At 39.4% G+C, this 15,544-nt stretch overlaps 1 protein-coding gene across 1 annotated transcript; it reads left to right on the top strand.

Moving 5' to 3' along the window:
* Nucleotides 1-3,324: 3,324 nt before the first annotated feature.
* LOC140231614 (DNA-directed RNA polymerase III subunit RPC8-like) lies at nucleotides 3,325-13,940 on the top strand. The gene is made up of 6 exons (XM_072311765.1): nucleotides 3,325-3,406; nucleotides 6,834-7,013; nucleotides 7,793-7,976; nucleotides 8,729-8,792; nucleotides 10,130-10,331; nucleotides 11,619-13,940. Exons 2-6 carry the CDS (start codon nucleotides 6,903-6,905, stop codon nucleotides 11,670-11,672), a joined length of 615 nt encoding a protein of 204 aa, XP_072167866.1. The 5' UTR covers nucleotides 3,325-3,406; nucleotides 6,834-6,902; the 3' UTR covers nucleotides 11,673-13,940.
* Nucleotides 13,941-15,544: the final 1,604 nt, after the last annotated feature.

Here is a 15,544-nt window from a genome sequence, read left to right as displayed (position 1 = left end):
GAGAAGTCCAGGAAGATACCAATAAGATGAGAATGATTATCAATAGTATGCGCGGCGTCGTCAATAAACTTCAAAAGGGCATGAATGGTACTGTGTTTCTGACGAAACCCAAATTGAGAATTTGTAAAAACATTATGAAAATTAAGAAAATTAATTGTTCTTACAAACACCAATTTTTCCAAAATTTTAGATAAGGATGAAAGCAATGAAATGGGTCTATAATTACGTACATCAAATTCATCTCCTTTTTTAAATAAAGGAAAAACCTTAGCTATTTTCATAAATTCAGGAAAAACACCACTTAGTATAGATTTATTGAAAATATGTGAAAGTGGGTCAGCAATTGATGATATAATTCCCTTTAAAATAAAATTACTTATATCATCATAACTAGCACTTCGCTTATTATTCATTGCAGTAACAATATCTATTATTTCATATTTGGTTGTTGGAACAAAAAAAAATAGAACTAGAATTAGGTTCACCTAAGAATGTAGAAAAATGCGTATTTGACTGTGGTACTTTTTCTGCCAGATTTTCCACAATTATTGAAAAATAAGAGTTAAAAATATTAACTATATCATTAGGATCTTCAACAATTTTATTATCATGTTTTAACTTTGTAATATTTAATTTCTTTTTTGATATATTCATAGCCTGCTTCAATACCTTCCATGTATTCTTTATATCATGTTTATATTTTTCTAACTGAATCATATAATATTTCCTCTTTTCCAACCGTATAATCTTCGTTAAAATGTTTTTATACGAAGTGTATTTATTTTTTGACTTCTCAGTTTTTTTCATTTTGAATTTATAGTATAACCTATTTTTCCTATTTATTGCACGAAGAACAGATTTTGAAATCCATGGAAGTTTAGGAGACGTTTTATAATTAACTGACTTATCTTTTAATTTAGGAATATATTCATCTAAATATTTATTCATAATCCCTGAAAAATTTTCAAATGATGCATTTACATCATCATTATCATAAACACTGGACCAGTCAGCCCTATCTACGCAAGCACCAAGACTAGCCAAATTTTCCGGTGAAGCTCTACGTCTAAATGAAGAAAACTGAAACCTATTAACCAAATGTTTAAGATCAAAACATGTTATAATAGGGAAATGATCAGTTATATCAGATAAAATTATAGCAGAATTTAAAATCTGCACAGTATTAGAAAAAATATTATCAAGGAGGGTTGCGGAGTGATTTGTAACACGAGTTGGCTTCGAAATTAATGGCAAGAAAGAGGCCGAGGATCTCACACCGTCAATGTACCCCCGCGTATCCGGGCAACCCCCAGAGGCCCTTGGGCTAAATACTGGTTAGTGGTATAAGGTTAGAGTAAAGATTAGGGTTAGGGTTAGGTTTAGGGTTAGGAGTTTGGGTTAGGAGTTTGGGTTAGGGTTAGGGTTAGGGTTAGGTTTAGGTTTAGGTTTAGGATCAGGATTAGGATTAGGGCCAGAGGAAGGGTCCGGGGTAATTGCCCAGGGCTAATTGCCCTAGACCCGTACCCCCATATGTTATAATCATAGCCCTTCGCAGTGATTTTTACTATGTTTAATTTCCTAGAAATTTGATTTAAAATGCTCTATAAACGCGACTTTTATACTCTGTTTTTACAAAAAGTCCCTATACAGTGGGAGGGGTATCCCCCCTCCGATCCGACACCCTTCCCCGCTCGGTCGCTTTGCTCCCTCGCCGATCTTCTCACACCATCACAATACCGTACCCCGTATGTTATAATCATACTCCTTCGCCTTCGCATTGGTTTTCCCACTGTTTAATTCACTAGAAATTTACTTTTAAATGCTCTATAGACGCAACTTTTGTACTTTGTTTTTACAAAAAGCCCCTACCGTGGGAGGGGGTATCCCCGTCCCACACGTCCCCCCCCCCCCCCCGGCTCGGTCGCTTCGCTCCCTCGCCGAGGATCTTACACCCACCATCACATAAAAAATAATGTGCCCCCGTCGAGATCCCCCTAAAAAAAAAAAAAAAAAAAAAAAAAAACCACACACACAAAAAACAAACAAACAAAAAACAACAGAAGTGTTCCAATGCATTTGGTGGAGGGCTGCAGCTGCAGCCCCCACCATTATTTGGGCCAAAAAAAGAAAGAAAAAATAGGGCATGCAGTATGCTTAAAATTGCAAGCTGTCACTCCTAAAAAGGAAAAATCTCCTTACAGTGGGGGGGGGGGGGGTGTAGGGCAATTACCCCCTGGGCAATTACCCCGCACCCTTTCCCTGGCCCTAATCCTAATCCTAATCCTGAACCTAACCCTAACCCTATTCCAGACTCCTAACCCTAAACCTATCCCTAACCCTAATCTTTACTCTAACCTTACCACTAACCAGTATTTGGCCGGGGGGTAATTGCCCTCCGGGGGTAATTGCCCGGATACGGGAGGGGGGATACCCCGGCCTCCCATGCCCCCCCCCCCCCCCCGTTCGCTCGCTCGGGCTCGGTCGCTACGCTCCCTCGCAATACCCAGTCCCAGAAACCCTCCCTTTGGAAAAAGCTAGATCCGCCCCTGGACTCTCCATCTATCATTAGAGACATGACTTCATTAGAGACCCTGTGTTTATTGATTACACCCTCTACCGCTACGGCCCTACCTAATAGCAAAAAAAAAAAAAAAAAGGAACATTAGATGGCACACTAGCCTAATTTTTAAAATACTAGTATTCTTTTTCTTTACATCTTAATCTTTATATCTATTGTAAAATATGTTTGGTTTTTCCTTTAGAAATTGTATAAAATTCATGATCTTAAAATACTTTTAAGTACCACCAAATGCCACCAAAAAGCATCTAAATTTTAAAATTTTCTTGGGGGAGCATGCCCCATATAGGGCGCTTAGCATATCCCCCCCCCCCCCCAACCCAGGCGCTTGTGCTTGCCAGAATGATATTTCTCACCCTTTGGACTCCCCCTCCCCCTTTAAAAAAAAAAAAAAAAAAAAAAAAAAAAAACCTGGATCCGCCCTTGTAAGACCTGTACTTTTCTGAAAACTGCAGATTATCAGCTTTCATAGATAATATAACATGACATATAAGTGTCAATATGAAAATTTAGCCCAAGTGAAAACTAGTTTTGGATAAGACCCTGAACAACGTTTTATCGGCGATGAAATCAGTTTATTGGAATATTGAGCAGATTGACGCGCCATTATCCTCCCGCATCCTGCGATCTTCCCACTGATCTCGATCAGTGGATCTTCCTCGTCCATATTATTATCCCCACGGCCATAAACACACGTGCGTTAAACCGTTCTGGATCATTGCTCGTCTGTACATCCTGTGGACCAGTCCTGTGAAGGTGGTCGTGGTTCCGAATAGTGCTCAGCAGATCTGGAAACAAACCGCAACATGTGTAAATCGTGGTGAAGTTGTAAGTGTAAACTCGACTGTGCTCATATTTTCCACCGTGTTCCCCTGTTTCTTTTATTTGTCTGACATTCAGTATGAATCGTATCTGGTTGGGAGCTTCGAACCATGCAATGCCAATGGCAAAATCGATCAGACCCGACCACCGGAGCTTCGTAACGTAGTCCCATACGTGAATCTTCGTGTAAGTCATCGAGTTAATATGTGCTATCATCAGATCATGGGGGCGCGGGCTAGGAGTGAAACTGAAAACATTATGTAGGCCTATGATGTATCAGCTTTCACACAGAAAAAATCCGACACCCTCTGTTTACTTTCATCAAACTGCAAAAATCTGTTTCACCGACAGTTGTACATTTTACATTCATTAGCCTATGCCCTAGCTACACGCAGCCGCTGTAGAGACAGCGCCTGCACCTCTATTCCTTCGCAGACGTTGTCATTTTTCAGTGTGGTTGTGCGACTCCTTCATGAATATCTTTATTAATCGTGGAAAACTAAAATACAAGGAATTATCGTAATCTATGATAATCATTCAATAATCGGTATGCGATTTTTTGTTTAATTACGTCAAAAACTCACCGAAATCTGTGGCTGAAATCAGGTCTGTAAACGTCCTTATTGCTTCACTCCTCATCTGCGTTTTATTTGAATGGCATTCACTCTCGTATACTACAACGTACAACGTAGGTAGTCGGAGAGCTAGAGGGCGCCTCTACCTACGTTGTACGTTGTAGTATATGACTCATGAGAGTGAATGCATGCCATTCAAATTATAACACGCAGATGAGGAGTGAAGCAATAAGGACGTTTACAGATCTGATTTCAGCCACAGATTTCGGTGAGTTTTTGACGTAATTAAACAAGAAATCGCATACAGATTATCATAGATTACGATAATTCCTTGTATTTTAGTTTTCCACGATTAATAAAGATATTCATGAAGGAGTCGCACAACCACACTGAAAAATGACAACGTCTGCGAAGGGATAGAGGTGCAGCCACTGTCGCTTGGCGACAGCGGCTGCGTGTAGTTAGCCTATGCCCTTGCCTTGGTACATGCATGTCTCTGCACGGCGCGGGGCGCAGCTGTACTGTTAGAAATCTAGGTCTAACCAGTCGGGTTGGGGTCGCTGTTGTGGTTAGTAGTATCGGTGCAGTCAGCCAAGTTAACCATTTTGTTTGGTGTTGAGTTAGCATACTCGTGAAATATGAATAGGCCCCACCACTGCGTGTCCGTGCTAATACTGTTTTACTACGGCGGCTCACCTGTTTAGATCTATAGTTCATACTCATGAATTCAGCCCCACTGTGTGGCATTCATCGGTAGATAAGCACGGCGGTGGGGCTTTCTTCCACAGTACTCGTGAATGCGGCCCAACCAAACGGCGTTCATGCGAGATTGATACAGCAGCGGAGCCGATTTCCACAGCATAGCATCTTTCCTCCTCCCTTTCTCCCATTTTTTTCTGTTCTTCTTCAACATGTTTTTCTCGGAAGGACTTCCTAATGTCCCTCGACTAATTTACGGCCAATTTAAACATAAATACAACCCTAACCTAAACCTAACCCTAACCCTAACCTAAACTTGCTTGCTAACGCACGGGTGCACGAGCACTGCGGTTGGGTCGATTTCATGATTTTGCCGTTGAGTTTGCCACCCCACTATCATGGAGCAAGTGCATTGACAATATCTCCTGGGAAGGAGCAAGATGTACAATAAATCCTTTCCTCCGGCCTCCGTCCAGACCCATGGCTTCTTTCAGCACCATTAGAATCTACATGTAGTCTGTCATATCTTACAGCATGCCAGTTGTGTTTTGTACGGTACCTCCATACTAAAGGAGGACCTCATCTGATGTTGAATCATTCTAATGCAATTCTGCCACCTGCCCCTTGTCACACACACACACACACACACACACACACAAAGAAACAAAACAACAACAACAAAAAAAAAATCTACTCCAGAGAAACCTGTGTTATCATCATTCTGGATCAACATGACAGACCTAAAGCTTTTAAAATCGTCATTGATGAACTATATAGCAGTGCCTAACAACCACCTCATGCAAATTAGAAGGTGAACCAGTCAAACAACTTGTTCACCTCATCAGGCCAATAGAGACAAACCAAACGATTCAATTCCTCTACCCCTACGTGGACCCATTTCCTTTGGCCTGTTGAAGACTTGTCCCGAGTATACTCAGGCAGGTTTCAATGGGAAATGCGTGTTATAGAAAAATCAGCTCATATTCGACAGGTTGATAGAAGGACACTTTGCGTCTAAGCATAATCTCTTTCTTGCATACCTCTCTTGAATGTGACGTAAACTCAGCTTTTCTTGACAGCATTCTGCCAAAGAAGAAAAAACATGAGTGCTTTCAAATAGCCTTGGGATAGGATTCACAAGTGTGCAAATTCATGGTTCTACACAATTTCAACAAAAACAAGGAGAAAACCTCATTTTCAGAATATTGTCTTGAGACCTTCACAATGACAGAGGAAAAAATCCATTACAACAGATGCAGGCATTTTGCAGGAGATCAAATATCAAAACATATTGCTTAGAACTGTGTTAAATTCATGCTGTGAAGTACGTAACTTAAAAATGGATCTTTTTGTACATGTATATCATAATATACTTTTTGTCACCATTATAAATTATGCATGGTTTCTATTCATTAGATCATGCATTTTGTATTAAACTTTATGATTTGTTTTTCTTACAAATATTGTTAACAATATGATTTATTAACTGTAGGCCCTATGCTTTGCATTTGTTGTACCTTTTGTTGTTATATAGAAAGTTGAATTAAAGGACAAGTCCCCCTTTATATACACATGGATTGAGTGAGTGCAACAACATTTTTTAGTAGAACACATCAGTGAAAGTTTGAGGAAAACCCGACTATCCGTTCAAAAGATATGAATTTTTGAAGTATCTGTGCAATGACTGCTGGATGAGAAGACTACTACAGTGTGTGATGTCACATGCGTACAATGATATAAGGAAATTAAAAAGAGAATTTCACAAAACTTTACATTTTGAATAAAGTGCACATTTCTTTGACTTGTTACTGACGTATGTTAAAGGTAATATACCTCTTGCTTTCTGAAAGAGAGAATTCAAGTGTGCTTTTGTTATGCGAGAAAAATGAAAATATGTTGAATTTTCTTCATACTTTCTTTATGTCGTACACATGTGACATCACAAGATATCTCATCCAGCCGTGACTGAGCAGAAACTTAAAAACTTCATAACTTTTGAACGGATTGTCCGATTTTCTTCAAACTCTCACTGATGTGTTCTACTAATATTACTGCATTCACTCAACCCACATGTCTATGAAGGTGAACTTGTCCTTTAGGTTAAGTCAGAAAGACAGTTAAGGAAAAATATATTTAATAAATATATTCTTCCTCTGCAGGTCACTTGAAGAGGACCCAGCTGCAGTGTTATTGGTGATACATAGCAGGACATCTCAAGACCACAAACAATGTTTGTTCTGGCAGAAATGGTGGACACAGTTCGCATTGAACCATGGCTGTTTAATGTCAAACCAATGGATGCAATAACCGAAGAGCTCAACAAAAAGCTGGCAAACAAGGTTACTTCAAGTTCAATGTCTTAGTTATTGAATTACAGAGAGCTGCAATCTGTGACCCTTCTGTTTGCTTTCAAAACTGTGAATCTTCTGGAAAAGTCAAGGCTCTTAACCCCCCCCCCCCTTTTTTTTTCTGTCTTGGGCTTGAGTTTTCTGTTTTGTCTCGGCAAAATTCCTGCATTGAAAATCACTCATCCATTCATCGTACAAGTGTATCTGCCTAGATGTTGACATCCATGAGAAGTATCTTTAAGTTTAAGTAAAATTTCCCTCCCTGTGAAAGATAAAATATAGACATAAGATTTACAAGGAAAAAATTGATAAATGGAATTGAAGAATTAAAATGCAGCAAATACAAGAGTACTGGTACTTATACAATGTATACTACAAACTACATTTTCCTACTTTTGATTTTATTTCCCAGCTATACTGATAAGTTGCAGTCACCTGCTTGTAATCAGTGAAGCCCAAATGTTATGATATCAATGGCAGATCCCACCAGAAGAGTAAATGCAACATTCAAGCACCGAGTGTTGGCAGCTCCTCAACTGTGGAATATATTATTACCAGTACAAATAAGGTGTTGCTCAGATCCAAATCTCTTTAAATCAGAGTCAAAAACATACTTGACATATGATGTTGAAGCATGTATGACATGTGCTATCAGTACAGCAGAATAAGACAGCTCTGCTTTACAATTTTGATATGTTTTGATATGTCCTGTTGCCACTGGCTTCAACATGCACTATCCCAGACACAAAATGTTTCATCTTTCGTTGAAGGTGGTGCCAAATGTTGGCTTGTGTATTGCACTCCATGACATCATCAAGCTGGACGACTCGCACATCTTTCCGGGAGATGGGGCCTCACACACCAAGGTCCACTTCAGATTTGTTGTCTTCCGCCCATTCATGGATGAGATCCTTGTTGGCCGGATCAGGAGCTGCAGTCGTGATGGAGTCCATGGTAAGTGAAAAAAAGAAAAAGTTTGCTTATAGATACCTTCAACAAGAAAGAGATAGTTAGGGGAGACACTCCATAATATCATTATGGTATTTTTTTTTTTTGTTGTTGAATATACAGCAAACAAAGGAATTCTGATGTTGGAATAAGGTTCAAGTAGAGAATCCAGCCTCTGAAATAGGAAAAAAAAAAAAAGATGTGGACTTTAAATCACAAAAATTCATTTCATTTGAGTGATTTCAGAGTCTCAAGTAAAGAGCGATGCCTCCAAGCTGCTCTGCTTGAAAAAAATGGCATTGTATTTATCATTCATGTCTAGAATCCTATAGTCGGTGCTTGTGTACTTTTGTATCATATGTAACCCTCACTGGGGCTTAATGTGTCATTATGTGACAATAGATACTAAAGTCAAGCCAGAAAATTTGTCCATAATTGGTGTAAGACATCCATGAAATTGTTTAATGTGAGTCATTATTTATAATGTTGAAAGGGATAAAGTGATAGAAGTGAAGTTTCGAATCTGAATTTGTACCCCATAAAAAAGGTACTCTAAAAATATAAACTATAATTATATTCAATAAGTGGCCATGATTACATGTACGTAAGTATGGTATATGAATGTGTTACAATAAAAACACTTGTGCAGTGGCTATCTAAATACCCATATCCAAATAAAAGAAAGTAATGACATTATACCTGTAATGTTTTTAAAAAGGTTGCCATATGATGGTTATACGTCTTTTTCCCCCATGCAGTGTCCTTGGGCTTCTTTGATGATATTGTGATTCCACCAGAAGCCTTGCAGCAACCTTGCAAGTTGTATCCTTATATGTGTACAGTACATTTGTACCTCTACTTTTAATCTTTTAGTTGCTTATTTCATTACAGTAGTTTGGGTCATTTGTTTGTATACTTATTAGTATCTTTGAATCCCTTCATTATTTGTTAAGAATTGTGTGAATCCATGTCTGTGTGTTTGTGTGAATTTGATCTTTTTTTTTGTACTTATGACATGGTATGCCATAAGGATGTTTTGTACTTTCTTTGTTGTCCATGTGTAGAAAAGAAAAAAAAATCATGGTATTAGAATAGACACCAGTGAGAAAACTGAGAAGAGGAGCCTGATAACAATAAGAACAACAACGTTGAACTTAGTCCCGACAGTTATGAACAGAAAAGTTATGATTTGTAACATATTTTATCTTTCCTAAGCCATTGCCTCATGTGAGTCATACTGTAGTTGCAATTGTTGTTGTTTTTTATGTGGCAAACATTTTCCATGAGTTGTTCATGTTTGTAACTTCTTCTGTAATTAGTATAGCCTGTGGTCAGATTTTGACCAAAACATGCCGTTAAGTCATTATCAGGGGAATCGATGTACAAAATTGATGAAATACAGGATGTAGCACAGATAGCCTTATTGGGACCAAGGGGCAGGGCCTGAAAGTTTTCCACATCTAGAACAAGTGCCCAGACCTTGTAAGGTCTAAGGAGGCCGGGGACAGATTAATCATTTTCTGGTATTTGATAAAAACTACTGATTTTTTTTTTTTTTTCATTCTTATCAGTATTCTTTAAATCTCATAATTAGCCATATTTGTCTTTCTTTATGTCATCCTACATTATTATGTGCAAATTGAAAGGTTACATTTGTTCACTTGTGGGATGTGGGTTTTATGAATAATGCATATTTTATCATTATCAGAATTCCCAACCATTCTGAAGAATCTAAATTGCGACCATTTCCAGCTTGTGTTTCAATAGGAGTTTCCTATTTTTCTTGATAATTCTACTACACACTCCTATGAGAATGGCATTTTCTTTCATACTTTTGAGCCGAATCATTTCTATTTTCTAGTCAGAGAGGTCGGGAGGTCTGCATTATGATGACTATTACTGTAGGAAGAGCAATAATGTCAAATAAGATGAGAATAATGAAAATGATAATTTTATCATGATCATGGGAATTGTTCTTGTAATCATTAGCTATAAATTTATTATATGCATTGTTTTGTATCTTTCTTGCTACTAGTATTAGAAGTATGACTCTCTGAAGTGTTGCTGCATTTATCATTGTAATGATATATAGTGGCTGCACACCAAAATGCTTGCTGTGCTTGTCTCTAATTTTTTCCCTTAACGAGGATCATTTTCAGTGACGACACTGAGCAGTTGTGGGTCTGGCAGTACGAGTCTGAGGAGGGAACCCACGACATGTTCGTGGACGTCAACGAGCAGATTCGCTTCCGTGTTGTCCAGGAGGTCTTCACCGACACCACGCCCGTTGGACCTGACGATGGCCTGGAGGGGGGCGTTGTTGAGGAGAGTGACACCAAAAAATCCCCGTACAGCCTTGTGGTTAGTATGTCATATGAATAGATCCTCTATTGTTGCTTTGCTGCCTTTTGGGGAGGGTCATTGTCAAAGTCACCACTATGTTACGTAATTGATTGACTGAGGTGAAGATTTGTTGTTTTTGGAAGTTATTGTCTGAAGTCCATGAGAGAATGAGGTTGAATGAGGAACCAGTCAACCCTGTGACCAAGAGCAGGTTCTGTGGTCTTGAATCCTCTCTGAGAATGCTTTGCAGTTCCCATAGCAACCGAGTAGATGTTTACAGCTGATAGGTTATTTGATGCCTGCTGCCATAGTATGTGCAGTCATGGCAATATGAAAGAAGTTCAAATCTGCTCAAGAAGTGGGACCATGTTCAAAAGTTGGTGTAGCTCATCCTGTAAGTTGTCACCTCAAATAATGATACATGCAAATCTTATTAAACTGGTTAGGAATACCTACACTTATGACACTATGAGGAGGAAAAGGCCAGTACATTTTGAGCAATTCAGCCCAGGTGAGCTAAAGTTGTGATCATTTACCGTCAAGTGCATTTTGCATGTCGTACATGAACATTTTCACATTTTCAATTTCTTCTTGAACACTGTTGGCTGGATTTCGACCAAACTTGAAAGGAATCATTGAAGGGGGAAGGGGATCATTTTTTGTGCAAATGGTGATGGTGCCCCATGCGTTTCCTGGGACGGGCCCAAACATCCCATATTTAGCAAATTTTCATATTTTTTGGCGTATTTGTCTTCTTCTTGAACCAAGTGGATTAACTCTGACCACACATGGTAGGACACATCAATGGGGAGGAAATTATAGTTTGTGTAGACTTAGGGCGGTGTTTAATACCCAAGGGGCCAGCAAGAGTTTTGAAATTGTTTGCTCAGGTGGAGTTCCATGAAGGCAAAAGAGTGGTGCTCAGGTGAGCATAAGACATCCGGGTCTCTATTTTTTTCCATAAAAAGAAATCCCATAATTAGATTGTAATGTCATTCATCTCATAAAAGGATAAAGCCCTAGTAGGGAACAAACAAACAGAAAACCCCCCACACACAACCCCCCTCCCCCCCAAAAAATAATAATAATAGAAAAAAGAAACCCCTATCAGATTCACTTTCTAATCTTCCTAATGTTTGGAATGGCTGGAAGGCACCCAGTATTGCACAGTGTATCAATCAATTGAGCTGTCCACAATCACCTCTGTGGAAAAACAAAAACAATTGTGATACTATTATTCGGTTAAGGTTGTTAAACGTGGCCTGATTGTGTAATGAAATGCATTATCTTTATGTTCCTTTGTAGGGATCTATCAGTGAACCTGGGCTGGGCCTGCTTGCATGGTGGTCCAACATGTGAAAGTGCCTTGCAGTGGAAAGAATCATACAGGGGCAAGGGTGTGGCAGGAGAATACTCGTCACAGATGACCTTATGAGGCTTGAGCTCTACATTCCAATCAGAGGCTGACAGGTTACCAGAGCTTTTGCATTCCACGTGACTACAAAATTGGAGGATATATGACTCTTTGGAGTAGTCAGAGGACTGATTGCTCTTCAAAGCTTTCACCTGTGATGTGACCTCTGGTAAAAGCTGAGTGAAGAAAATATGCTTTCCATTCCATTCAAGATGTATTTTGAAGTGGAGATGAATGCACTGTAAGATCGCAGATGGTACATGTAGGATCCTTATCATGTGAAAGTGCCACATTGATATATTATGAGATCATAATCGTCGGCGGTAAATCGTACCAGCCAAGTCCTCCATAGAGATTACAAAGGTTACTTTCAAGAAAAATGCATTAGGGCAATTCCGCGGTTAGTAACGTTACATTTGAACAAATTTAGATATTTGTTTTTACCACTAAATTACCATTTATTCATTTTAAGTCAAAATTATGTCAAAAACATGTTCATCCTTCCCAGGTTTATGATACAGAAAAGAATGAACACAATCCAAGAAATATTAGAATTGCTATAGCAACTTAAAGGGCTGGTTAGTAACGTTACGAAAAAAGGACATGACAAAAAAATCAATGTCTTGTAACAAAAAGTGTGCAAAAATTCAAGTTACTTCAAACAAAGTGTTGCATTAATTTCAATTATTGCATCATGACAAATGTTCATGCAAATTTTTCTAGCCGTTCGACCAATAATTTTTTAGCTAGACCCCCAAAAGCATGGTTAGTAACGTTACGGTTAGTAACGTTACATTTGTCCGGAGTAATTCCGCAGGTCATTTCACCCTTTTGTAATTGACAAAATGTCACATGACTTCTGGAGTATTTAGATGTATTCATCTTTTACCCTTTAGCAAAACTTTGAGGAAAAAATTTCAAAGGAACCCACTGTAATTTGCATTTAAGTGAATTTCAGCCTCCCCAGTCCCACATGTACATTTTAAATGATGGTTTTAGATCTCGCAAAATCAATAAATACGAAAAATAAAATCTACTGAATTTGAAAGACCCTAATGATTGGTGAACATCCATGGCATTAGTTGATACCTAGATCAAAGGGTAAGATAAAGAGGCACATTTCTTTTATCCATGTCATGTCCACCTAACTGCGGAATTGCCCATTAGATGTTTCACATTATGTGGGATTAATCGCCAATTTCAAACCCGTGAAGCTATTTTTTCTCTGAAATCGTATCAAATTTCAGTCTAAAATTTTGTCACAAGATAGACAACACCTTCTACCACTAGAGTATACTTAAACCTCAAATTTGAGTATTTTGCAGAAGATGTAGTTGCAGTGTGCTCTTCATGAAAGTATCAAATTTCCACAATTTAGCACGCTCTGAACTTTCTAATCATGACGGATAATATCTGCAGAGGTGCTGGCATGGATAACAGCTTTTGACGACTCCTAGTTCACATGTGCTGATGCAACAATCCGGAGTAAATGGCATTGTGAATACATGAACAACAGTCAGTGTATGGTAGCATGCATGAACTCTGCAGGGGATTTTATGTTAGTTTATATGAATTTGGCTGGTAGGCAAATGTTTGTGTACCTAAGCTTGACAACACAGGAGTTAATCGAGGAGTACGATGTACACAGATGAAACAGGCATAGTCCTATAAAAAGCAGAATTCTAAAGAGAGTGGATTTTCTCCAGTAGATGCACACGTTTACTAAAGCTGCACACTGTTCTAAGGCTCATTCGAGCCAAGGGCTCGAGGCTAGAGTGAGCTGTTGGCCATTGCTTTTTTCATGTGCCGTAAATCTGCTGTACATCATTCGCAAATTTTCAGAAATCTCCTCTGGATCCAGAATAAGAGCAATCATATAAATGCAGGGTGTTCTTTTCAATGGCTGTGGCAGCCCCAGTGGGCACCTGGAGATTTATAATGAGTTAACTTGATATCCAAATAACAGTTAAAGAAAGTTACATCAAGCTTTATTTCTACATAATTTCAGAGAAGCAGGTAGTAGAGAACATCGAAAAACAATGATTTCTTTAGGTCCAGTCATACAGTGTGTCAGAGACCTGAAAACAGCTGGTAATTTTTGTATTGTTACTGCCGTCTTTTGCTATTCTGTCGCATGTTTCGGTTGTGGCATACATCTGATTGTTGCCTGTTGCAATACACAAGGCTGCTTGCCTTCTGTTGTCATCTAGAAATATGTTTTTTTTTGTTTTGTTTTGTTATGTGTATTCTTTGCACTATACAACTGTTTCCATTCAGATATCCATGAGTTCCCACAATGAGCAAGTTATGCATAAAGCCCCCGTCACACTAGAGCGTATCTAGCCAACGAATGCCCAGCGGATCCGAAAATTTGGAGATACGCTCACATCCGCTGCTCATCGTTCGTGACCCGCTTGGCGTTCGCTGTATCCGCTAGCTGTTCGCAGAGATTCGCAGAGATCCGCCGGAGACAAATTTTGATTTTGGACATGTCCAAAATCTTGAGCGGATGACGAACGGAATGACAATACGCTTTGTGGTCGCTTAGCGCCCGCTGATTGAAAGTTGTGGTCGCTCTGCGTTCGCTTCTCATTCGTTCGCCGTTCGTCCAAATTCGCACAGCAAATCTGGACAGCACAGGTAGCATTTATCAGTTGGTCATCAGAAATGGAGGACGCTCAGAGATTTCAGATGCAATATCTTCTAGCTGTTCATCAACATGAGTATGACCTAAACCAGCTGGCAAATCGCCAAATACATCCAAGACAAGAGAAAACGGAGGAGAGGAAAACATCGAAGAACGATGTGGACCAGGGCCTGGATCCGACGACGAGGGCAGTTCGGGTTGTATAATTAGCTTCTCATCGAACTTCCGGGATATTAAAGTCCAGGCGTTTGCCTCTGGCTTTTTTTTTTTCGCTGAAGGTCCAGGCTAGGAACAGTTGGAGGCACCAGACGTAATGGAGGATGTTGGACTCCCCACATCATCGTCAACGTGATCATCAGAAGGAACACAGGAATCTTGAGGACTGTCGAGGGTAATGACATCAGCAGCACTTGGTGGTGACTTCTCCTTCCTTCTTTTGGGGGCCATTCTCACAATCACAACGTTACTCGACACTGTCACTACTCAAAATGATTTGGGAAAATGTGCGTCAGTCGAGATCCCTCACGTGACTGCCGCAGTATCGCTCTGCATATGTTGGGCATTCGCTCCTCATTCGCTTTGTCCGCTCAGCATCCGCTGGACGGACTGTACGCATTCGCTTTCATTCGCTACTTAATCCGCTCGGCTAGCATATGCTCATCATTCGTTAGGCGAACGTTCGAAAACGACGTTTTGCTTGCGGATTCGAGCGGATTCGAGCGTATCTGGACTTTGCCAAATTTTGCCCATCCGCTAGGCATTCGCTGATTTATACGCTGTAGTGTGACGGGGGCTTAAGGGACTGTACAGGTATATTAAAGGTAGGGAATCCCATTTGCATGCCTTAAATGAAGAGTTGTATAAAATTGAATACACAGTTACTGTGGTATGTTGAAGAGAGTATCATTTTAGAAACTCCCATAAAGTATTGAAAGTGGAAGTTAACATTTAGTACATTTTTATTGACCGTTAGATTTTGAATTGAATTTTTTTTCGGGGCTCACCGTAAATTCCAGTACATTACTAGGCTACCTTTGCAGACCCATGCACTGCATGTGTGTCCATCATGTATATTTTGTGAATAAAGTTCATCAAAACTTACAAACGTTTCTATATACATTCTTGCCACACACTGATATGTTATTACGTCAGCTCTTATACTTTTAGATT

The sequence above is a fragment of the Diadema setosum genome, chromosome 8 (assembly GCF_964275005.1).
Source record: "Diadema setosum chromosome 8, eeDiaSeto1, whole genome shotgun sequence".
NCBI classification, from domain to species: Eukaryota; Metazoa; Echinodermata; class Echinoidea; order Diadematoida; family Diadematidae; genus Diadema; species Diadema setosum.
The sequence above is the reverse complement of the archived record's forward strand: the minus strand, read 5'-3'. Positions and strand labels throughout refer to the sequence as shown.